The following is a 25,808-nucleotide window of genomic DNA, read 5'->3' as shown; positions in this document are numbered from 1 at the left end:
ATGTAACCGCCGGTCATCTGCGAGTAGAGCTTGTTTCCGACCAGAGCCGTCGGCCGGGCCTCAACTTCCTCTAGCGTGGCGACGGAGATGACGTCTCCCCAGACGCCGGTCTCAGACGAGTAGACGCAGGCGGAGGTCAAACCAGCATCGTCGCCGTGGGTGAGCGCCATGGGCACGAGGAACGGGCAGGTGCGGCAGTCGAGGCGGTCCTCGTTGCCGGGCGCGCGGAGAACTGCGGCGTTGAAGCCGCGTCCGCAATCGTACTCATCGAGCGCCGGCGGCGGCCGCGGCAAGTAGCGCTGCTCGCCCGACATGAGGTGCCAGACCAGGAGATTCCCGGAGTTCCTGTTTTGGAGGAGGGCGAGGCCGTGGCGGCAGTCCAAGGCCCACCAAGAGCCGTGGGACATCGTGGAGGAGGGGACTGCAGCGAAGGCGTCGGAGGTGGGGACGAAGAGGGGAGGCCCCGACTGATTGTTGAGGAAGCCGAGCACGGGAGGCGCCCCGTGGAACGCGCGGAAGCGGCGGAGGAACCTGGCGTCGTGGACGAGGCGGCGCCAGTGCTTGGAGACGAGGGAGGCGCGGAGGAGGTAGATTGGCTCAGGTGGTAGGCGCAGGAGGATCTCCAGGAGAAGGTCGTCATGCGGAAGCGGAAGAGTAAGAGGCGGAGGCGAGGCGGCGCTGCGGCTGGAGAGGTCATCCCTAACTGGGAGTCGTTCGCCGCCGCCGCAGGCGGCGGAGAGGGAATCCATGGCGATTAGAGGGAGGAGTCGGGCGTTTTCGCTTTTCACTGCCTGATGATTTTAAAGCCATGGTGATTGGTGTTACACCGTGATGTACGGTCTTCAACTCTTTTTTTTTCATGGTAATACATGTCTCATTCATATCATAAAGAACAAAGTACAAATCACGTAAAGACCGACATGACAAAACCGAAAAGATAGCAGAACATCTATGAGCTTGACACCAACGCCAATCACCTGCCTCTGGCACCACCACAGCAGCCACCGAAAAAAAGAATGACGAATCACCTCCTTGCCCGAGCTCGACGCGGCACCATCGCTGATATGCAGCTTTGCGGACCTCCAAGGTGGCTCACCAAAAGTGAAACCCTTACCGTTGAACGAATCAGACCGGGGCAACACCCCGGACACGCCATCGAACTCCAGATCTGGCAACCCACCACGACTAAAACGCCGAAAGAGGAAACCATATCTGCCATCCACCAACCACGAGCCCAGCACATGCTCCGTCTTCCAGATGTCGTCGATGCAGACCACAATATGCATCTGCTCCTGGACTACCTCCCAAGCTCCGCGCCGACGCTGGAGCAAACGCTGTCGCAACGGCGGAGCCTGAGGACACAGGTCCACCACGAGGATGCCGCCGCCGCCACGCCATCCTTGCTTGAACAGACTGGTTTCCAAATCCATCCCCAACCATAGGTCCGATGGCCTCGTCAGAGAAGGATCCGAAGAATCTTTATTCAGCATTGTCATCGTCGCCGCCGAAGCAAAGACGATGAACAACCTAAAAACCTAAACTACGAGAGAGTAAAAACGATCCACACGCGTGGATCCGGCGACCCCCTCACCACTGACGACCGAGGTCGCCGGCGGAGGGGAGCCGCCGGAGAGCGGCGTTGGAAGATCGGCCTCCCCTGGCGGCGGCTAGGGTTCCAGCCGCCAGGGAGGAGAGGAAAACAGGAAAGAGTCACTTCGGGGGAAACTGGTTCTGCGCACAGTCTTCAACTTTTTATTCGATGGAAACAAATCAAGGGTTGATGGATAAACAAGGTTCGTAGGTACTCTCCCATGAGCGACCCGGTTGCAAAACCCTAGCCATCGGACAACCTCCCTTCACCACCTATCCTCCCATCCCACCATCATGCAAAGCCTACGCTGAGTCGACAGCGGCAGGCTCTTCCCCCTTGCATGAATGCGGGCGGCGGCACGGCTGCACATGGTTTCGCCTGGATCGGGCCCAATCTAGATGCCAACAGTCAGATCTGAGTTGGAGGCGTCGGGCTCCGCTAGCCGGTGCGTGGAGGCTACTGGTGTCGCAGCAGCCGGGCCCGTTTCTCAATCTGAGCTTTTCGACAAGCCTGCATCCCAACGTGTGGAGGCTTCCCTAGTTCGATTTCCCCCAGGTAGCTAGTAGGCGACCTTTGGGGTGCGACTCGAGGGCTTGTCATGGCAGGCGTTTCTATGGTCAGATTTGTTGCTCTGGCGGGCGATTTTACGGTCAGATATGCTGCTCTGGCGGGCGGTTGCTTGGTCGGTGATTGGTTTGCAGTGGAGATGTGTGGTTGCTCCTGTTGGGATAGCGGTCTGCGGTGGTGCTGGTCCAGGCTTATTCCTGGCGAGGCACCATTGGTGGTGCTCCGACCAATGATTTGTGGTGCGGCGTAGGTGCTAGCTCCGGTCTGGTGGTGGTGTGTCTGGGACGTCATCCCCGACATAAGTCATTGGTTCTCCAGACGGATCAGACACCTCTTCGAACATGAGGTGCCAGACCAGAAGATTCCCGGAGTTCCTGTTTTGGAGGAGGGCGTGGCCGTGGTAGCAGTCCAAGGCCCACCAAGAGTCATGGGACATCGTGGAGGAGGGGACTGCAGCGAAGGCGTCGGAGGTGGGGACAAAGACGGGAGGTCCCGGCTGGTTGTTGAGGAAGCGAGCACGGAAGGCGCCCCGTGGAAGGCGCGGAAGCGGCGGAGGAACCTGGCGTCGTGAACGAGGCGGCGCCAGCGCTTGGAGACGAGGGAGGCGTAGAGGAGGTAGATTGGCTGAGGCGGTAGGCGGAGGAGAATCTCGAGGAGAGGTCGTCTTGTGGAAGCGGAAGAGTAAGAGGCGGAGGCGAATCGGCACTGCGACCTGAGAGGTCATTCATAACTGGGAGTCGTTCGCCGGTGCCAGAGAGGGCATCCATGGCGATTATAGGAGTAGTCGGTTTTTTTAAGGTCTGGCTCTTCACATTTTTTGGATTATTACGTCGGATTGTACGGTCTTTGACTCTTCATTCAAAACAAATGAAGGGTTGATGTACGAACCAGGTTCGGAGTTACTCCCCACAAGCGACCCGGGTGTGAAACCCTAGCCGTCAGACAACCTCCTCCCCTTTCTCCGTCGAGCAAAGTCGGCATGGTGTCCGTGACGGTGGGCTCTTCTCTCACCCTCTCGCATGGATGTGGGTAGCCCGCAGCTGCACATGGTTTCGTCCAGATCGGGCCGCCCCATTGGGGTGTTGACGGTCATATCCGAGTTGGAGGCGTTGGGCTCTTCCGGCCGACGCACAACCGGCGTGTGGAGGCTGTTGGTGTCGCAACAAGTGGGCTCGCCTCTGGGCTTGCGGCAGGCCTGCATCCCAGCACGTGATATGCTTCCCCGGTGCATCCCTCCTCCCCCGGTGGCTAGCCGGCCTTCGGGGCACAGCTCGAGGGGCTTGTTGTGGCGCACGATTCTATGGCGAGATCAATTGCTCAGGTGGGGTGGTTGCTTGCTTGATGATTGGTTTGCAATCGAGATGTATGGTGGCTCCCGTCGGGATGGTAGTCTGTGGTAGTGTGATACGTCTCCAACGTATCTATAATTTTTGATGTATTCATGCCATGTTTATAATATTTCTACATGCTTTTGGTATGATTTGGTTAGAACTAACCCGGATTGACGTTGTTTTAAGCAGAACTACCGTGGTGTTATTTTTGTGCAGAAATAAAAGTTCTCGGAATGCATTGAAAATCAACGAAGATTTTTTCTGGAAAATATAAAAAATACTGGAATAAAGAGTTACTGGAGAGGAGGCAAGTGGGGCCCACGAGGGTGGAGGGCGCGCCCCCTACCTCGTGGACACCCCGTGGGTCCTCCTGACTTGTTCTTGACGCCATACCCTCCTATAAATACAGAAACCACCGAAACATAACCTAGATCGAGAGTTCCACCGCCGCAAGCCTCTGTAGCCACCAAAAACCTCTCGGGAGCCCGTTCCGGCACCCTGCCGGAGGGGGGATCTCTCACCGGTGGCCATCTTCATCATCCCAGCGCTCTCCATGACGAGGAGGGAGTAGTTCACCCTCGGGGCTGAGGGTATGTACCAATAGCTATGTGTTTGATCTCTCGCTCTCTCTCGTGTTCTTGATTTGGCACGATCTTGATGTACCGCGAGCTTTGCTATTATAGTTGGATCTTATGATGTTTCTCCCCCTCTACTCTCTTGTAATGGATTGAGTTTTCCCTTTGAAGTTATCTTATCGGATTGAGTCTTTAAGGATTTGAGAACACTTGATGTATGGCTTGCATGTGCTTATCTGTGGTGCCAATGGGATATCATGTGATCTACTTGATGTATTTTTTGGTGATCAACTTGCGGGTTCAATGACCTTGTGAACTTATGCATAGGGTTTGGCACACGTTTTCGTCTTGACTCTCCGGTAGAAACTTTAGGGCACTCTTTGAAGTTCTTTATGTTGGTTGAATAGATGAATCTAAGATTGTGTGATGCATATCATATAATCATACCCACGGATACTTGAGGTGACATTGGAGTATCTACGTGACATTAGGGTTTTGGTTGATTTGTGTCTGAAGGTGTTATTCTAGTACGAACTCTATGATAGATCAAACGGAAAGAATAGCTTCGTGTTATTTTACTACAGACTCTTGAATAGATCGATCAGAAAGGATAACTTTGAGGTGGTTTCATACCCTACAATAATCTCTTCGTTTGTTCTCCGCTATTAGTGACTTTGGAGTGACTCTTTGTTGCATGTTAAGGGATTGTTATATGATCTAATTATGTTATTATTGTTGAGAGAACTTGCACTAGTGAAAGTATGAACCCTAGGCCTTGTTTCCTAGCATTGCAATACCATTTACGATCACTTTTATCATTAGTTACCTTGCTGTTTCTATATTTTTCAGATTACAAAAACCTATATCTACCATCCATATTGCACTTGTATCACCATCTCTTCGCCGAACTAGTGCACCTATACAATTTACCATTGTATTGGGTGTGTTGGGGACACAATAGACTCTTTGTTATTTGGTTGCAGGGTTGTTTGAGAGATACCATCTTCATCCTACACCTCCCACGGATTGATAAACCTTAGGTCATCCACTTGAGGGAGATTTGCAACTGTCCTACAAATCTCTGCACTTGGAGGCCCAACAACGTCTACAAGAAGAAGGTTGCGTAGTAGACATCAAGCAATTTCTGGTGCCATTGCCGGGGAGGTGAGTGCTTGAAGGTATATCTTTAGATCTTGCAATCAAATCTTTTAGTTTCTTGTTTTATCACTAGTTTAGTTTATAAAAGAAAACTACAAAAAATGGAATTAAGGGTGCCTCACATGCTTCATCTTTTTAATGTTTTTCGTGAAAATGATGGGAAGGAAAATTGTGCTCAAGTACTAGAAGAAGAATTACATCGAATGCTTGGCATAAAATATGTGAATGATGAGCATGATTGCAATGTTGTTAGTATGAATTCTTTGAATACCTATGATGCTAATGATATGCAAAGCCACAAGCTTGGGTATGCTATGTTTGATGAAGATGATATTTTTTGTCCCCCAAGTTTTGATGAGTAAATTTATTATGATGAAAGCATGCCTCCTATTTATGGTGATTATTGTGATGACATGTGTGCTATAAAGAACAATGATAACCATGAAACTTGTCATCTTGATTTTAATTTTCAATTGGATTATGCCTCACATGATAGTTATTTTGTTGAGTTTGCTCCCACTACTATTGATGAGAATAAATTTGCTTATGTGGAGAGTAGTAAGATTTCTATGCTTATAGATCATGAAAAGAATGCTTTATGTGATGGTTATATTGTTGAATTCATTCATGATGCTACTGAAAATTATTATGAGGGAGGAATTTATGCTTGTAGGAATTTCAATAATATCAAGTTTCCTCTCTATGTGCTTAAAGTTTTAAAGTTATGCTTGGTTTGCCTTCCTATGCTAGTTGATTATTGTTCCCATAAGTTGTTTGCTCACAAAATCCCTATGCATAGGAAGTGGGTTAGACTTAAATATGTTAGTCATATTCTTCATGATGCTCCCGTTATGTTTCAATTCTGATCTTTTATGTGAGCATCATTGAATTCATCATGCCTAGCTAAAAAGGCATTAAAGAAAAGCGATTGTTGGGAGACAACCCAATATTTAACCTTACTGTTTTTGTGTGTCCATATGATTATGCTACTATAGTAATCATGTCTTATAGCTTTTGTTTCAATAAAGTGTCAAGTAAGACCTTTAGGATAGCTTACGGTGATAGTTGTGTTGATCCTGCTGAAAATCAGAAACTTTTGCACCCAGTAGATTAGTTTTGATAATTCACATAATCATGATTTTGATCTGATTATTTTTTCTATGGATTGGTACACAAATTTCTTAGGACTTCCTAATTTTGTAGAATTTTTTGAGTTACATAAGTATTCGATAGTTACAGATTACTACAGACTGTTCTGTTTTTGACAGATTCTATTTTCTATGTGTTGTTTGCTTATTTTGATGAACCTATGAGTAGTATCGAAGGGTATGAACCATATAGAAGTTGGAATACAGTAGATATTACACCAATATGAATTTATAATGAGTTCACAACATTATCAAAAGTGGTGATTTATTTTCTTATACTAACGGAGCTTACGAGTTTCCTGTTGAGTTTTGTGTTGTGAAGTTTTCAAGTTTTGGGTAAAGATCCGATGGACTATGGAATAAGGAGTGGCAAGAGCCTAAGCTTATGGATTCCCAAGGCACCCCAAGGTAATATTCAAGGACAACCAAGAGCCTAAGCTTGGGGATTCCCAAGGCACCCCAAGGTAATATTCAAGGACAACCAAGAGCCTAAGCTTGGGGATGCCCCGGAAGGCATCCCCTCTTTCGTCTTCGTTCATCGGTAACTTTACTTGGAGCTATATTTTTATTCACCACATGATATGTGTTTTTCTTGGAGCGTCATTTTGTTTTATTTTGTTTTGCTTGCTGTTTGAATAATAACCCAAGATCTTAAATTCTTAAATGTTAGAGAGTCTTCACGTAGTTGCATAATTATTCGACTACTCATTGATCTTCACTTATACCTTTTGGAGTAGTTTGTCATTTGCTCTAGTGCTTCACTTATACCTTTTTAGAGCACGGTGGTAGTTTTATTTTGTAGAAATTATTGATCTCTCATGCTTCACTTATATTATTTTGAGAGTCTTTTAGAACAGCATGGTAATTTTCTTTGGTTATAAATTTAGTCCTAATATGATGGGCATCCAAGTTGGGTAAAATAAAAACATTCATATGGAGTGCATTAAATACTATGATAAATTTGATACTTGATAATTGTTTTGAGATATAAAGGTGGTAATGTTAGAGTCATGCCAGTTGGGTAATTATGAAATTGAGAAATACTTGTGTTAAAGTTGTCAAGTCCCATAGCATGCACGTATGGTGAACGTTGTGTGACAAATTTGAGCATGGGGTGTTCTTTGATTGCCTTCCTTATGAGTGGAGGTCGGGATCACGCGATGGTTAACTCCTACCAACCCTTCCCCTAGGAGCATGTGTAGTAGTACTTTGCTTTGAGGGCTAATAAACTTTTGCAATAAGTATATGAGTTCTTTATGACTAATGTGAGTCCATGGATTATACGCACTCTTACCCTTCCACAATTTGCTAGCCTCTACGGTACCGTGCATTGCCCTTTCTCACCTTGAGAGTTGGTGCAAACTTCGCCGGTGCATCCAAACGCCGTGATGCGATATGCTCTATCACACATAAACCTCCTTATACCTTCCTCAAAACAGCCACCATACCTACCTATTATGGCATTTCCATAGCCATTCCGAGATATATTGCCATGCAACTTTCCAGCGTTCCGTTTATTATAAAACGCTCCATCATTGTCATATTTCTTTGCATGATCATGTAGACATCGTATTTGTGGCAAAGCCACCTTTATAATTCTTTCATACATGTCGCTCTTGATTCATTGCATATCCTGTACACCGCCGGAGGCATTCACATAGAGTCATATTTTGTTGTAATTTTTGAGTTGTAAGTAAATAAAAGTGTGATGATCTTCATTATTAGAGCATTGTCCCAGTGAGGAAAGGAGGATGGAGACTATGATTCCCCCACTAGTCGGGATGAGACTCCGAACGAAAAAAGAAAAGAAAAAAAGAGGCCATAAAAAGGGAGAAAAAAGGTCCAAATAAAAAAAATGAGAGAGAAAGAGAGAAGGGGCAATGCTACTATCCTTTTACCACACTTGTGCTTCAAAGTAGCACCATGATATTCATGACAGAGAGTCTCCTATGTTGTCACTTTCATATACTAGTGGGAATTTTTCATTATAGAACTTGGCTTGTATATTCCAATGATGGGCTTCCTCAAAGTGCCCTAGGTCTTCGTGAGTAGTGCTACGTCTTGAGCTTGCGTTGGTTTTCCTTGAAGAGGAAAGGGAGATGCAAGAATAGTAGCGTAAGTATTTCCCTCAGTTTTTGAGAACCAAGGTATCAATCCAGTAGGAGGCTCCTCAAAAGTCCCACGCACCTACACAAACAAACAAAAAACTCGCAACCAACGCAATAAAGGGGTTGTCAATCCCTTCACGGCCACTTGCAAAAGTGAGATCTGATAGAGATAATATGATAAGATAAATATTTTTGGTATTTTACAATATATATTGGAAAAGTAAAAGATGCAAATAAAAGTAGATTGAAAACTTATATGATAAGAGATAGACCCGGGGGCCATAGGTTTCACTAGTGGCTTCTCTCAAGATAGCATAAGTATTAAAGTGGGTGAACAAATTACTGTCGAGCAATTGATAGAAAAGCGAATAATTATGAGATTATCTAGGCATGATCATGTATATAGGCATCACGTCCGTGACAAGTAGACCGACTCCTGCCTGCATGTACTACTATTACTCCACACATCAACCGCTATCCAACATGCATCTAGAATATTAAGTTCATAAAGAACAGAGTAACACATTAAGAAAGATGACATGATGTAGAGGGATAAACTCATGCAATATGATATAAACCCCATATTTTTATCCTCGATGGCAACAATACAATACGTGCCTTGCTGCCCCTGCTGTCACTGGGAAAGGACACCGCAAGATTGAACCCAAAGCTAAGCACTTCTCCCATTGCAAGAAAGATCAATCTAGTAGGCCAAACCAAACTGATAATTCGAAGAGACTTGCAAAGATAACTTAATCACACATAAAAGATTTCAGAGGAGATTCAAATATTTCTCATAGATAAACTTCATGATAAACCCACAATTCATCGGATCTCGACAAACACACCGCAAAAAGAGTTACATCGAATAGATCTCCAAGAAGATCGAGGAGAACTTTGTATTGAGATTCAGAGAGAGAGAAGAAGCCATCTAGCTAATAACTATGGAACCGAAGGTCTATGGTAAACTACTCACAACTCATCGGAAGGGCCTTGGAGATGATGTAGAGGCCCTCCGTGGTCGATTACCCATCCGGCGGAGTGCCGGCGAAGGCTCCAAGATGGGATCTCGCGGATACAAAAGGTTACGGCGGTGGAAATAGTTTTTCGTGGTGCTCCTCGATAGTTTTTGGGTACATGGGTATATATAGGAGGAAGAAGTAGGTCGGTGGATGCTCGAGGGGCCCACGAGGGTGGGGAGCGCGCCCACCTGTAGGGGCACGCCGGGCACCCTCGTGGCCGCCTCCTCTGTTGCTTGACATCCACTCCAAGTCCCTTGGATCACATTTGTTCCAAAAAGATCGCTCCCGAAGGTTTCATTCCGTTTGGACTCCGTTTGATATTCCTTTTCTTCGAAACACTGAAATAGAAAAAAAACAGCAATTCGGGTTGGGCCTCTGGTTAGTAGGTTAGTCCCAAAAATGATATAAAAGTGTAAAGTAAAGCCCATAAACATCCAAAATGGGTAATATAATAGCATGGAACAATAAAAAATTATAGATACGTTGGAGACGTATCAAGCAGGCATGTTGGATGCACACCCACTTAGTTTCTTTTTGATGAGCTTTCATACATTTATAGCTCTAGTGCTTCCGTTGCATGGCAATCCCTACTCCTCGCATTGACATCAATAGATGGGCATCTCCATAGCCCGTTGATTAGCCGCATCAATGTGAGACTTTCTCTTTTTTTTTTGTTTTCTCACATAATCCCTATCATCATACTCTACTCCACCCATAGTGCTATGTTCATGGCTTACGCTCATGTATTGCGTGAGGGTTGAAAAGGCTGAAGTGCGTTAAAAAGTATGAACCAATTGCTTGGTTGAAACTGGGGTTGTGTATGATGGGAGCATTTTGTGTGACAAAAATGAAGCATGGCCAAGCTATATGATTTTGTAGGGATAAGCTTTCTTTGGCTATGTTATTTTGATAAGACATAAACTGCTTGGTTAGCATGCTTGAAGCATTACTATTTTTATGTCAATATTAAACTTTTATCTTGAATCTTTTGGATCTGAACATTCATGCCACAATAAGGAGAATTACATTGAGAATTATGTTAAGTAGCATTCCACATCAAAAATTCTGTTTTTATCATTTACCTACTCGAGGACAAGCAGGAATTAAGCTTGGGGATGCTTGATATGTCTCCAACGTATCTATAATTTTTGATGTATTCATGCCATGTTTATAATATTTCTACATGCTTTTGGTATGATTTCGTTAGAACTAACCCGGACTGACGCTGTTTTCAGCAGAACTACCGTGGTGTTATTTTTATGCAGAAATAAAAGTTCTCGGAATGCGCTGAAAATCAACGGAGATTTTTTCTGGAAAATATAAAAAATACTGGAATAAAGAGTTACCAGAGAGGAGGCTCGTGGGGCCCACGAGGGTGGAGGGCGCGCCCCTCTGCCTTGTGGACACTGCTACGTCTTGAGCTTGCGTTGGTTTTCCTTGAAGAGGAAATGGCGATGCAGCAATAGTAGCGTAAGTATTTTCCTCAGTTTTTGAGAACCAAGGTATCAATCCAGTAGGAGGCTCCTCAAAAGTCTCACGCACCTACACAAACAAACAAAGAACTTGCAACCAACGCAATAAAGGGGTTGTCAATCCCTTCACGGCCACTTGCGAAAGTGAGAACTGATAGAGATAGAATGATAAGATAAATATTTTTTTGGTATTTTATAATATAGCTTGGAAAAGTAAAGATGCAAATAAAAGTAGATTGAAAGCTTATATGATAAAAGATAGACCCGGGGGCCATAGGTTTCACTAGTGGCTTCTCTCAAGATAGCATAAGTATTACGGTGGGTGAACAAATTACTGTCGAGCAATTGATAGAAAAGCAAATAATTATGAGATTATCTAGGCATGATCATGTATATAGGCATCACGTCCGCGACAAGTAGACCGACTCCTACCTGCATCTACTACTATTACTCCACACATCGACCGCTATCCAGCATGCATCTAGAGTATTAAGTTCATAAGAACAGAGTAACGCATTAAGAAAGATGACATGATGTAGAGGGATAAACTCATGCAATATGATATAAACCCCATCTTTTTATCCTCAATGGCAACAATACAATATGTGCCTTGCTGCCCCTATTGTCACTGGGAAAGGACACCGCAAGATTGAACCCAAAGCTAAGCACTTCTCCCATTGCAAGAAAGATCAATCTAGTAGGCCAAACCAAACTGATAATTCGAAGAGACTTGCAAAGATAACTCAATCATACATAAAAGAATTCAGAGGAGATTCAAATATTTCTCATAGATAAACTTGATCATAAACCCACAATTCATCGGATCTCGACAAACACACCGCAAAAAGAGTTACATCGAATAGATATCCAAGAAGATCGAGGAGAACATGGTATTGAGATCAAAAAAGAGAGAAGAAGCCATCTAGCTAGTACCTATGGACCCGAAGGTCTGTGGTAAACTACTCACAACTCATCGGAGGGTCCATGGTGTTGATGTAGAAGCCCTCTATGGTCGATTCCCCCTCCGGCGGAGCACCGCCGAAGGCTCGAAGATGGGATCTCACGGATACAAAAGGTTACGGCGGTGGAAATAGTTTTTCGTTGGCTCCCTGGATGTTTTCGGGGTACATGGGTATATATAGGAGGAAGAAGTAGGTTGGTGGCCGCCCGAGGGGCCCACGAGATAGGGGGCGCGCCCTCCACCCTCGTGGCCGCCTCGGCTGCTTCTTGACTTGCACTCCAAGTCCTCTGGATCACGTTCGTTCCAAAAATCACGCTCGTGAAGGTTTCATTCCGTTTGGACTCCGTTTGATATTTCTTTTCTTCGAAATAACGAAATAGTCAAAAAAACAGCAATACGGGTTGGGCCTCCGGTTAGTAGGTTAGTCCCAAAAATGATATAAATGTGTAAAGTAAATCCCATAAACATCCAAAAACGGTAATATAATAGCATGGAACAATAAAAAATTATAGATACGTTGGAGACGTATCAAGCATCCCCAAGCTTAATTCCTGCTCGTCCTCGAGTAGGTAAATGATAAAAACAGAATTTTTGATGTGGAATGCTACCTAGCATAATTCTCAATGTAATTTTCTTTATTGTGGCATGAATGTTCAGATCCAACTGATTCAAAATAAAATTTCATATTGACATAAGAAAGAGTAATACTTCAAGCATACTAATCAAAGCAATCATGTCTTCTCAAAATAACATTGCTAAAGAAAGTTCATCCCTACAAAATCTTATAGTTAGGCTATGCTTCATTTTCGTCACACAAAAATTCTCCCAAATTCTACACCCCAATGACAAGCCTAGCAACTGTTTCGTGCTTAAATAATCTCAAACTTTTTCAACTTTCACGCAATACATGAGCGTGAGCCATGGATATAGCACTATGGGTGGAATAGAATATGATAGTGGGGATTGTGTGGAGAAGACAAAAAAAGAGAAAGTCTCACATTGACGAGGATAATCAACGGGCTATGGAGATGCCCATCAATTGATGTCAACATGAGGAGTAGGGATTGCCATGCAACGGATGCACTAGAGCTATAAATGTATGAAAGCTCAACAAAAGAAAACTAGTGGGTGTGCATCCGACTTGCTTGCTCAAGAAGACCTAGGGCTTTTTGAGGAAGCCCATCGTAGGAATATACAAGCCAAGTTCTATAATGAAAAATTCCCACTAGTATATGAAAGTGACAACAGATGAGACTCTCTATATGAAGAACATGGTGCTACTTTGAAGCACAAGTGTGGAAAAGAGATAGTAACATTGCCCCCTTTTTATTTATTTTCCTTTTTTTCTTTTTTTGGGCCTTTTTTGGCATTTCTTTTTTTTCTTTGGCCTTTCTTTTTTTTCTTTTTGGCCTTTCTTCTTTTTCTTTTATTTTTGGGGACAATGCTCTAATAATGATGATCATCACACTTTTATTGATTTATAACTCATGAATTACAACTCAAAACTAGAACATGATATGACTCTATATGAATGCCTCCGGCGGTGTACCGGGATGGGCAATGAATCAAGAGTGACATGTATGAAGAATTATGCAAAGTGGCCTTGCCACAAATACGATGTCAACTACATGATCATGCAATGGCAATATGACAATAGTAATGCGTGTCATGATGATAAACGGAACAGTGGAAAGTTGCATGGCAATATATCTCGGAATGGCTATGGAAATGTCATAATAGGTAGGTATGGTGGTTGTTTTGAGGAAGATATAAGGAGGTTTATGTGTGATAGAGCGTATCATATCACGGGGTTTGGATGCACCAGCGAAGTTTGCACCAACTCTCGAGGTGAGAAAGGGCAATGCACGGTACTGAAGAGGCTAGCAATGATGGAAAGCTAAAATTGCGTATAATCCATGGACTCGACATTAGTCAAAAGAGAACTCATATACTTATTGCAAAAATATACAAGTCGTCAAAAACCAAGCACTATGCGCATGCTCCTAGAGGGATAGATTGGTAGGAAAAGACCATCGCTCGTCCCCGACCGCCACTCATAAGGATGCACAATCCAAGGACACCTCATGTTTCAAATTTGTTACACAACTTAAACCATACGTGCATGCTACGGGACTTGCTAACTTCAACACAAGCATTCTTTAAATTCATAATCACCCAACTAGCATGACTTTAATATCACTACCTCCATATCTCAAAACAATTATCAAGTATCAAATTGATCATAGCATCCAATTCACTTCCTATGATAGTTTTTATTATACCCAATTTGGATGCCTACCATTCTAGGACCAATTTTATAACCATAGCAAATACCATGCTGTTCTAAGAGACTCTCAAAATAATATAAGTGAATCATGAAAGACTAACAATTTCTACAAAATTAAGCCACCGCCGTGCTCTAAAAGATATAAGTGAAGCAATAGAGCAAAAACTATCTAGCTCAAAAGATATAAGTGAAGCACATAGAGTATTTTAATAAATTCCAATCAAGTGGGCTTCTCCCAAAAGGTGTGTACAGCAAGGATGATTGTGGAAAACTAAAAGGCAAATACTAATATCATACAAGACGCTCCAAGCAAACACATATCATGTGGCGAAAAAATATAGCTCCAAGTAAAGTTACCAATGAACGAAGACGAAAGAGGGGATGCCTTCCGAGGGCATCCCCAAGCTTAGGCTTTTGCCTATTCTTGAATGTCTTGGGGTGCCATGGGCATCCCCAATCTTAGGCTCTTGCCACTCCTTATTCCATAGTCCATCAAACCTTTACCCAAAACTTGAAAACTTCACAACACAAAACTCAACAGGAAATCTCATAAACTCTATTAGTGAAAGAAAGCAAAACCACCACATAAGGTACTGTAATGAACTCATTCTTTATTTATATTGATGTTAAACCTACTGTATTTCAAGTTCTCTATGGTTCATACCACTTAATACTAGCCATAGATGCATCAAAATAAGCAAACAACACACGAAAAACAGAATATGTCAAAAACATAACAGTCTGTAGAAATCTGTAACCCACGAATACTTCTGTAACTCTAAAAATCATAAAAAAATAGTAAGTCCTGGAAAATTTGTCTATTGATCTACAGCAAAAAGAATCAACGCAAAAGTGCGTTTCTGTGATTTAACGAAACTAAATTCATGCGAGCAAAGTTTCTGTTTTTCAGCAGAATCAAATTAACTATCACCATAGGTTATCCTATAGGTTCTACTTGGCACAAACACTAATTAAAACATAAAAACACATATAAACAGAAGGTAGATGCAAAATTTATTACTAAACAGAAACAAAAACAAAAAACACAAATAAAATTGGATTGCCTCCCAACTAGCGCTATCGTTTAACGCCCCTAGCTAGGCATAAAAGTGAAGATAGATCTAAGTAGTGCTATCTTTGATTTTCAGTTTTTTAGCGGAGTCATGCATGAATCCGGGAGGTTCTTTACGTTTCCCTTCATACTCGGAAAATTTTAAATCTAAAGAATCCAACCGCTTATTGCAAAGATTAATCAACATATTCATGCGGTGAAGATTTCCGCTAACACTTTTAAGAGGCTCAAGAGACTTTTGTAATATTTTTGTTACTTCGCAAATCTTTCCAAACACTTGTGTTTCTTCGTGGGTAGGATGTGATCCCCCTTTTTGAGGTAGTGTTCCCACTATTCCCTCTATAATTTCATGCACAATACTAGGATCAATTTCAATAAAATTTCCCTTGGCAATGCAATCCAAGAGCTGTCTATGCGACATATTTACCCCAACATAAATATTGCAAAGTAGAATTCTAAAATTCACGTCTCGGGTGCAATTGCAATAAGATTCCATCATCCTATACCAAGCATCTTTTAAGTTTTCTCCTTGCCTTTGCTTGAAGTGAAGAACTTCAAACTCGGGAGACATAGGAGCGGATAAAGAACTAGCCATTACGACAAGGTAAACGATCTAACACACGAGCAAACAAAAAGAGGCAAACGAAAAAGAGAGGAGAAGATTGGGAAAGGGAGGGTGAATAAAACGGCAAGGTTGAAGTGGAGGAGAGGAAAACAAGAGGCAAATGGCAAATATTGTAAATGCGAGGGAGATGAGTTTGTGATGGGTACTTGGTATGTCTTGACTTGAGCGAAGACCTCCCCGGTAACGGCGTCAGAAAGCCTTCTTGCTACGTCTTGAGCTTGTATTGGTTTTCCTTGAAGAGGAAAGGGCGATGCAGCAATAGTAGCGTAAGTATTTTCCTCAGTTTTTGAGAACCAAGGTATCAATCCAGTAGGAGGCTCCTCAAAAGTCTCACGCACCTACACAAACAAACAAAGAACTCGCAACCAACGCAATAAAGCGGTTGTCAATCCCTTCACGGCCACTTGCGAAAGTGAGAACTGATAGAGATAGTATGATAAGATAAATATTTTTTTGGTATTTTATAATATAGCTTGGAAAAGTAAAGATGCAAATAAAAGTAGATTGAAAGCTTATATGATAAAAGATAGACCCGGGGGCCATAGGTTTCACTAGTGGCTTCTCTCAAGATAGCATAAGTATTACGGTGGGTGAACAAATTACTGTCGAGCAATTGATAGAAAAGCGAATAATTATGAGATTATCTAGGCATGATCATGTATATAGGTATCACGTCCGCGACAAGTAGACCGACTCCTGCCTGCATCTACTACTATTACTCCACACATCGACCGCTATCCAGCATGCATCTAGAGTATTAAGTTCATAAGAAGAGAGTAACGCATTAAGAGAGATGACATGATGTAGAGGGATAAACTCATGCAATATGATATAAACCCCATCTTTTGATCCTCGATAGCAACAATACAATACGTGCCTTGCTGCCCCTATTGTCACTGGGAAAGGACACCGCAAGATTGAACCCAAAGCTAAGCACTTCTCCCATTGCAAGAAAGATCAATCTAGTAGGCCAAACCAAACTGATAATTCGAAGAGACTTGCAAAGATAACTCAATCATACATAAAAGAATTCAGAGAAGATTCAAATATTTCTCATAAATAAACTTGATCATAAACCCACAATTCATCGGATCTCGACAAACACACCGCAAAAAGAGTTACATCAAATAGATCTCCAAGAAGATCGAGGAGAACATGGTATTGAGATCCAAAAAGAGAGAAGAAGCCATCTAGCTAATAACTATGGACCCGAAGGTCTATGGTAAACTACTCACAACTCATCGGAGGGGCTATGGTGTTGATGTAGAAGCCCTCCGTGGTCGATTCCCCCTCCGGCGGAGCGCCGACGAAGGCTCCAAGATGGGATCTCGCGGATACAGAAGGTTATGGCGGTGTAAATAGTTTTTTGTTGGCTCCCTGGATGTTTTCGGGGTACGTGGGTATATATAGGAGGAAGAAGTAGGTTGGTGGCCGCCTGAGGGGCCCACGAGATAGGGGGCGCGCCCTGTAGGGGTGGGCGCGTCCTCCACCCTCGTGGCCGCCTCAGCTGCTTCTTGACTTGCACTCCAAGTCCTCTGGATCACGTTCGTTACAAAAATCACGCTCCCGAAGGTTTCATTCCGTTTGGACTCCGTTTGATATTCCTTTTCTTCGAAATACTGAAATAGGCAAAAAAGACAACAATACGGGCTGGGCCTCCGGTTAGTAGGTTAGTCCCAAAAATGATATAAATGTGTAAAGTAAAGCCCATAAACATCCAAAAAGGGTAATATAATAGCATGGAACAATAAAAAATTATAGATACGTTGGAGACGTATCAGACACCCCGTGGGTCCTCCTGACTTGTTCTCGACGCCAAACCCTCCTATAAATACAGAAACCCCGAAACATAACCTAGATCGGGAGTTCCTTCGCCGCAAGCCTCTTTGCCACCAAAAATCTCTCAGGAGCCTGTTCTGGCACCCTGCCGGAGGGGGGATCCCTCATCGGTGGCCATCTTCATCATCCCATCGCTCTTCATGACGAGGAGGGAGTAGTTCACCCTCGGGGCTGAGGGTATGTACCAATAGCTATGTGTTTGATCTCTCTCTCTCTCTCTCTCTCTCTCTCTCTCTCTCTCTCTCTCGTGTTCTTGATTTGGCACGATCTTGATGTACCTCGAGCTTTGCAATTATAGTTGGATCTTATGATGTTTCTCCCCCTCTACTCTCTTGTAACGGATTGAGTTTTCCCTTTGAAGTTATCTTATCGGATTGAGTCTTTAAGGATTTGAGAACACTTGATGTATGTCTTGCATGTGCTTATCTGTGGTGACAATGGGATATCACGTGATCTACTTGATGTATGTTTTGGTGATGAACTTGCGGGTTAAGTGACCTTGTGAACTTATGCATAGGGGTTGGCACACGTTTTCGTCTTGACTCTCCGGTAGAAACTTTAGGGCACTCTTTGAAATTCTTTGTGTTGGTTGAATAGATGAATCTGAGATTGTGTGATGCATATCGTATAATCATACCCACGGATACTTGAGGTGACATTGGAGTATCTACGTGACATTAGGGTTTTGGTTGATTTGTGTCTTAAGGTGTTATTCTAGTACAAACTCTAGGATAGATCGAACGGAAAGAATAGCTTCGTGTTATTTTACTACGGACTTGAATAGATCGATCAGAAAGGATAACTTTGAGGTGGTTTCGTACCCTACAATAATCTCTTCGTTTGTTCTCCGCTATTAGTGACTTTGGAGTGACTCTTTGTTGCATGTTGAGGGATTGTTATATGATCTAATTATGTTATTATTGTTGAGAGAACTTGCGCTAGTGAAAGTATGAACCCTAGGCCTTGTTTCCTAGGATTGCAATACCGTTTACGCTCACTTTTATCATTAGTTACCTTGCTGTTTTTATATTTTCAGATTACAAAAACCTATATCTACCATCCATATTGCACTTGTATCACCATCTCTTCGCCGAACTAGTGCACCTATACAATTTAACATTGTATTGGGTGTGTTGGGGACACAAGAGACTCTTTGTTATTTGGTTGCAGGGTTGTTTGAGAGAGACCATCTTCATCCTACACCTCCCACGGATTGATAAACCTTAGGTCATCCACTTGAGGGAGATTTGCTACTGTCCTACAAACCTCTGCACTTGGAGGCCCAACAACGTCTACAAGAAGAAGTTTGCATAGTAGACATCATAGTGCTGATCTGGGCCTTGTTCCTAGGCTAGCACCATCGGTGGTGCTCCAGCCAGTGCTTCGTGTTGCAGCACATGTGCTAGCTCCCGTCTAGTGGTGGTGTGTTTGGGGACATCGTCCCCGGCATAGGTCGTCGATTCTCCTGCGGAAGTCCCGCTCCACTTATTCGGGTTTGTTGGTGAACGATGCCTTTGGGTCTTGTTGGAGGCATCTCCCCCCCCCGGGGGGGGGGGGTCTAACACCTTTCCCAACTCAAGATCTTGTCTCCCGGTGAAAACTGTGTGTGATGGTGCTGCCTGTGGCGTCATTACTTTGTTGGAAGCATTGTCGTGGAGTCTAATCTTGCGATGGTAGCACAGGGTCAATAGTGATGTGCTTGTTCCAGAGCAGGTAGTGTTGTGATGTGCATGGTGTCATTGGTAGTGTATCCGGTTGGGCCTTGTCGCTTGACCGACAGTGGGGGCAACAGGAGCATCCTCCACATGAAGGAGCGTCATGCGAGCTATGTCAGGCGACCTCGTGGGGTTGGAGCGACATAGGTTCGCTTTGTAGCCTAAACACCAAGTTTCTCAGTAACTTTGTTTTTCTAAGTGTAAACTGCACTTCTTCCTAACAGGGCTAGAGGCAGAGAGACTACCGTTCAATCGGACTACAGTACCGAAGCAATGGTGTAGAACTCATTATCAGGAGAGTCCTATGCAGATGTTAACCATTCTTCATGGGACACATGAAGATAAAGGTCGTCGGTAGGGATGTAAACCGGGTCCTATTTAAGACCACTTATGGTCTAACAGATCAATATGTTTTTTGTGGGGGAAATGAACTATCTAGCTAGGTAAAACTAACTAAACGGGACTTGCGGTCGTTGTTTATTTTTCATTTACATCCCTAGTCGTCGAACTTAGTGAAATGACAGATAGAGAGGGGGGGGGCACACAGTTGTGTTACCGTCTATGTAGCTAATACGATCAAATAAAGGATAGACGCACCATCACTGCACTGAAGCACTGTGTTGAAGTGTATATGTGGATTTTTTTAGCCCTTTTCATCAGTTTGAACTTTTGGTTGCGTTGGTCCAAATATTGAGGTCTCTGTGTCCACGGATAGGCCTCTTGAACTATACATCTAAGCCTATTCATGTGTTTACTTTTTGCGTCACAGAGGAGAGAGGGGTGTTGAAGTCAAACATGAGAGGGGGTGTTGAAGTGTACTCCCTCCGTTTCTAAATATAAACATTTTTAAAGATTTCAATACGGACTACATACAGATGTATATAGACATATTTTAGAGTGTAGACTCACTTGTTTTGTTTCCTATGTAGTTCATATTGAAATCTCTAGAAAGGCTTATATTTAGAAATGGAGGGAGTATATGTGGACTGTCTAGCCCTTGCAATTGTAATTAGTTTGGATTTTGGTTGTGTTGGCTAGTGCATTAAGCTTAACACACTGGAACGTCAGAAAAACATGAAATGGATCCCAAATCACACATGCCGCAGCACGCTCTACACTCTTGCGAAGGACGCTATGTGCGCATTGACAAAATCCATCGCGGAAGATCTCTGTGTTTGAAAATATTCAAATACAGTTGGTCTGTCTGGGAACTGGAACATCAGACATGCATCACTGTGCAGTCCATGACCTGAACCAATTTTTTTTTTTTTGAATTTTTTTTTTCGCTGCACTTACCATCAGCTGCACTCTTGGTAGAGAAACTGCAGCAAACCACATCAAGGAAAGGCAAACTTTGCACAGACAACTGCAAATCCAGATTTTCAGTCCAGGGAGCATAGCAGAATTGCCTCATTCACAAGAAACCAGTTGAACACAAAAACCAATGCCATAAGCCCATAACGCATGCCACGACAGTGACAATCAGAGCAGTGATTACTTATTTCTTGCTACCACATCCAAAAGCCAACAGAACAAACAAATACAGTAACAAATTGAAAAAAATTCTGACCAGCTTCTCTTTTATTGCAGAACCATTTCAAGATATGAACATTTACAGAAACAAATGTGCGCAAGGAGAAAGTATACGGCGGTTAGGCAACTCCAGATCATTAGTTAGTGCTAGAATGGCACAAACTCATGCTTGTGCATTCAACTGAGCAAAGGTGATGTACTGTGCACCAACCAAGCAACTGCATAAGATCCTTGGTCTTTACTGCCAGGAAAATTTGCCGGTAAAGAGAAGGACCAGTGCAAAGCTTGTGACTATTTACAAATAGACAAATTGGATGTTTTGCTATCAGGCTGATTGACTATACACAAGAGTGAAGTGACTGTAGCAGTTCGGACGACTGTGTGCATCGGCATTGGCTCAGTGAACACTGCTTGCAACACGCCACGGCTCAGGTTCAGATTTCAAGCCCGAGAAAATAGTGATGTCCGTGAGACCTGGAAGTCGGAGATCAAGAAACTTGGTGCCCAATTCAAGCTTCTGCTTTTGCTCTTTCATCACAACAGAATCAGGGCTTTCGGCGAACCCATGATGGCGATCATTGGATCTAGGAAGGTGCCACCTCATGTGGCCTCCCAACGCTGACCCTGACCCAAATGACTTCCCACAGGCATTACACCGGTGCCTCTTGACATTCACTGCAGCTGAAAAATCAGCACACTTCATCTCAACTGAATTGTCAGTTATTTGCTTCTTCCTAAGCTCAGCATCTCCAGCCAGCACATGATCAAGCACATTCAGCTCTACCTCCTCAAGAACAATGGAGATCAAAGTGTTGTCCTTCTCAGGAACATTGGCGATCAAACTTCTTTCCTTCAGCTCAACATTGGGGATCAAGCTGCTGTCCTTCTCACATTCTCCAAAGCAATCCTCACAAGCTGAATTCTTGGCAATATTAGGGATCGAAGTTTTTTCCTTGGCAACATTGGGGATCAAGTTGTTGTCCTTAACACATTGCCCATAGCAAATATCATAAGCTGAACACTTGCAACCTTTCGGCTTCTTGAACTCAGCAGATCGAACCAGTTGATGATCAAAAGCATTCAGCTTCACATCCTTTGACACATTGGGGGGCAAACTGTCCATAACTTCTGTATAGCAATCTTCATAAGCTGAAATCTTGCTAGAATGCTCTGAAAGCAGCAGGAGAGAGGCTGCAGCATCCATCTCATTAAACTTGAGTGGTGGTGTCCCCCTCTTTGACCGCTTGCGCTTCACAGGGGATAACAGGACATTGCAGCCACCACCAGCAATGGCCCGAGCTTCCATCAGCCCAGCTGCTTCTTCGACGGGCTTACTCAAGACGTTCTTCTCCCTGTGCTCTCTCATGTGCTTCCTCAGAGAATCGCAGGCAGAGAACACCTTTGAGCACAGCTGGCATTGTGTTCCTGAGAACCGCAGCAAAGTCTCCTCATCACTTGGACTCAGCAGCGACACATTCAAGTCGACAACAGTGGCAGGAGGGCTTGGTGTTCCCTTTGGCTGCTTCACTTTGCGCCAGTGGAGTGACATGTGGCCTCCAAGAGCCCTCCCTGAAGGAAAGTTCTTATAGCACTTGTTGCACACATGCTTCGGAGGTCTTCCTCGTGGTGCCATATCTAAAACCATTACAAAGATGCACTAAGTCAGAACACAAAGAGATGAACTGAACATTAACTCACTAATCTTTTTCCACAACATGTGGAGCAGAAGGCAAAGTGCATTAGAACATTGCACCATATGCATCGACATAAACTATTGCATCTAACTGAAAAAAAAACTACAGAACTGCTCCATCACCACTACCGAAGCATGAGGAAGCAATAAATTTGCCTCTACTATTCAGAAAAAATCCGCAGGTCTGTAAACAACAGGTGAGTTGAATCACAATCTACAGCCCGAACTGAAGTCTTCCCTGACAGATTAATCAAAAGCACAGGAAGGTTTTAGTGGGGCGAAAATAGTTTATAAGATGCTGCTTTTTGAAAGCACTGTGAAACAACCAGCCATCATGTGATAGTTTGAGGGAAGACAATAACATGCGCCAGCAATGACAAGCTGCAACAACAATCACATCATCACGGGGTTTAAGTTTAACTACGAAGCAACTAAGGACACAGCAATACGCCACATTGAGCACACGAACAATGATACGCTCAGCTCACAAGTTGTTGCTTCTTTGGAGCATTTGCACAAACACGGAGACGGCATTTGATCACGCATTATAGGAAACGGAAGAAGGCGTCAGAAATACGTGGAATGGAATGGGATTTTTTTACCTGGAGGCTCGAGTTCCTGTCTCGTGAACCCGTGTGAGAGGAGGGCGGGGCGGTTCCGGATTGCTCAGGGAATGCAAGGGAGGGCTTGATCGCTGAAACGAGATTGCAGGAAGCGGATTAGAACGCAGCAGAAGCAAACACAGACGATTAATCCAGGAGCAAACACTAAACCACCCGAATTGCAAAACCAGAGACGCAATTCGATCAAAATCAGTGAGGAATCGGAGAGAACAGCGCTCGGGAACCAGCGACGCTGCTCAATCCAGAACCAGTAAGCGATGCAACTGAGCTCGGGAACCCACCTCGAACAGCTCCAGATCGAGGAGCTCCCCGGAGAGGATGGGATCCTCGAGCGTCGCAGCTTAGTCCCGTGCGGCTCTCCGTGTTGGCCTCCGCCTCCTCTCCCCCCGGTACGGCACGGCGGTAGCCCTCTCTGGCGGCCTGGCGGGTGTGAGACCGGAAATGCGCGCGGGCGGGTGGTGGCCTGGGGGTAATTATAGCCGGCCGAGGGCTGGGAATGTGGACTGGTCCCAGTACCAAGTTCATGATCGATTCAGGCGTCGCGCGCGTGTGAGCGTGGGGAGGGAGTCGCCGGCTATGCCTGAGCAGGTGTTCTGGGGGGCAGAGGAGGGGCGGAGAGCCGGAGGCGAAGGCTTTTGGAGAAGGATGAAGAGATTTTTTTTTTAGACAATCCACGAATCTTTTTATTCAAACCGTCACATTGTTTACAGGACGAACTGAAGGTCACCACACCAGGGTGCCTAACCAAACATGGCGGCCGATCCCTAGTCTCAAAACATGCTTCGCTAGATTGTGAGCCTCGACATTCGAGCTCCTAAACTCATGCACAAAATTGCATGAATGAAAACTACGAGAATAATCAACTATCTCACGGATAATAGCCCCATAGTTCGGACTGTTCTTCTGCTTGATATCTTCCACCATGCTTTTGCAGTCTGTGGCAACGTGTAGTGTATGTATATGGAGATCTTTTGCAAGTGCCATTGCTTCCGAACTGCCAAAGCCTCGAGGGTGGCTGGGTCACAAATCCCATCAAAGACTATAGCCGAAGCGCCAAGATACAAGCCCTCTCCATTCCTGCAAACCGCAGCAACTGCCCCAAATTTCGATCTTGTCATAGTGGAGGCATCAACATTTACTTTCATCAAGCCTGGAGGTGGTTTAATCCAACCACTTGGCCTCACAAGCACTGGCGGCACTACTGTCCTTTCTGGATTCTTGACAAGTTGGATATCATTCAGGAAGGAATTGACAAAGCAATGAGTGGAGTAAGGGCTCTGAAATATTTCTTCATAGATCACCTTTCTTCTTGCCGCCCATATAGCCCATAAGGTGGTCATCATACGGACAAACAGATCACTTGGCAAAGCTCCCTTCATGTCAAACAGCCAACCCTTGACATTATCGGTGTCAAAACGGCTCATTTGGTCCAGGATGGCCGCATCAGCTAGAGCCCATACGCTGCTAGCCATCGGGCAAGTTAATAAAGCATGCCTCCACGAGTCCCTCGCTCCACATAACGAACATGCAGCCGACGTTGACATATGCCGATGCTCCAAGAGATCGGCTGTCGGGATTGAGCTCCTGGCGAGTCGCCATAGAAATAGTTTGATTTTTGGAGGTACTTCGATCTTCCAAAGCTCAGTCCAGTCCGTCCGCAAACTGTCTGCTGTCGATGAGCTATCCCGTTCTTCGATCCAGTTCTCTCTTGTGATCTTGGTTTGCACGATAATTCTGTAGGCAGACTTGACAGAAAAAGATCCTCTTTGCTCTCCACTCCAAGCCCAAAAATCTTCTACGTTTCTAGTACATAAAGGAATAGCTAGAATTGCTTCTGCATCAATGGGCAAAAACACCGAACGGACAAGCTGCTCATTCCAATTCGCTGTCGCTGTAAGTAACAAATCTAAAACCATCTGTGGAGGGTTTGGGAGCATGGGTGCGATCGGCCTCATCATTCCAGGACGTGGGAGCCAGTTCTCTGTCCATATATGTGTAGTTTTCCCGTTACCAATTCTTCCGATAATGCCTAGCCTTAGCATGTCTCTCCCGTCCAAAATCGCCCGCCAAATTTGTGACGGTCTACTGCCAAGATCTGCATCCATAAGAGAGGAGTTCGGGAAGTAAACTGCCTTTAGGATCCGGGAGCTCAGTGAATCAGGATCACAAAGCACTCTCCAGGCTTGTCTTGCCAATAAAGCAAGGTTAAAAATCTCCATATCCCGAAAGCCAAGGCCTCCAAGATGTTTCGGCCGTATCATAATGTCCCAAGCCACCCATGCTGGTTTACGTTTTCCCGCTTTGCTTCCCCACCAGAACTGCCTAATAATAGAGGAAATATTCTCATAGAGGCCTCTAGGTAACCTGAAGCAGGCCATGGAGTAGACCGGCAGGGCCTGTGCCACTTCTTTAATTAGGATCTCTTTCCCTCCCACTGATAAGAGCTTCTCCATCCAACCCTTCACCTTTTCCCACACTCTATCTCGGA

General features: G+C 44.3%; 1 protein-coding gene across 1 annotated transcript; it reads right to left on the bottom strand.

The window, feature by feature from the left end:
* Positions 1–20,899: 20,899 nt before the first annotated feature.
* On the bottom strand, positions 20,900–23,947 carry LOC123115775 (uncharacterized). Its single transcript, XM_044536870.1, has 3 exons — positions 23,602–23,947; positions 23,300–23,391; positions 20,900–22,639 (listed from the first exon to the last, which is right to left on the bottom strand). Exon 3 carries the CDS (start codon positions 22,635–22,637, stop codon positions 21,402–21,404), a length of 1,236 nt encoding a protein of 411 aa, XP_044392805.1. The 5' UTR covers positions 22,638–22,639; positions 23,300–23,391; positions 23,602–23,947; the 3' UTR covers positions 20,900–21,401.
* Between the last annotated feature and the right edge of the window lie 1,861 nt (positions 23,948–25,808).

The sequence above is a fragment of the Triticum aestivum genome, chromosome 5B, assembly GCF_018294505.1.
Source record: "Triticum aestivum cultivar Chinese Spring chromosome 5B, IWGSC CS RefSeq v2.1, whole genome shotgun sequence".
NCBI classification, from domain to species: domain Eukaryota; kingdom Viridiplantae; phylum Streptophyta; class Magnoliopsida; order Poales; family Poaceae; genus Triticum; species Triticum aestivum.
This window is presented reverse-complemented; position numbering and strand designations above follow the sequence as displayed.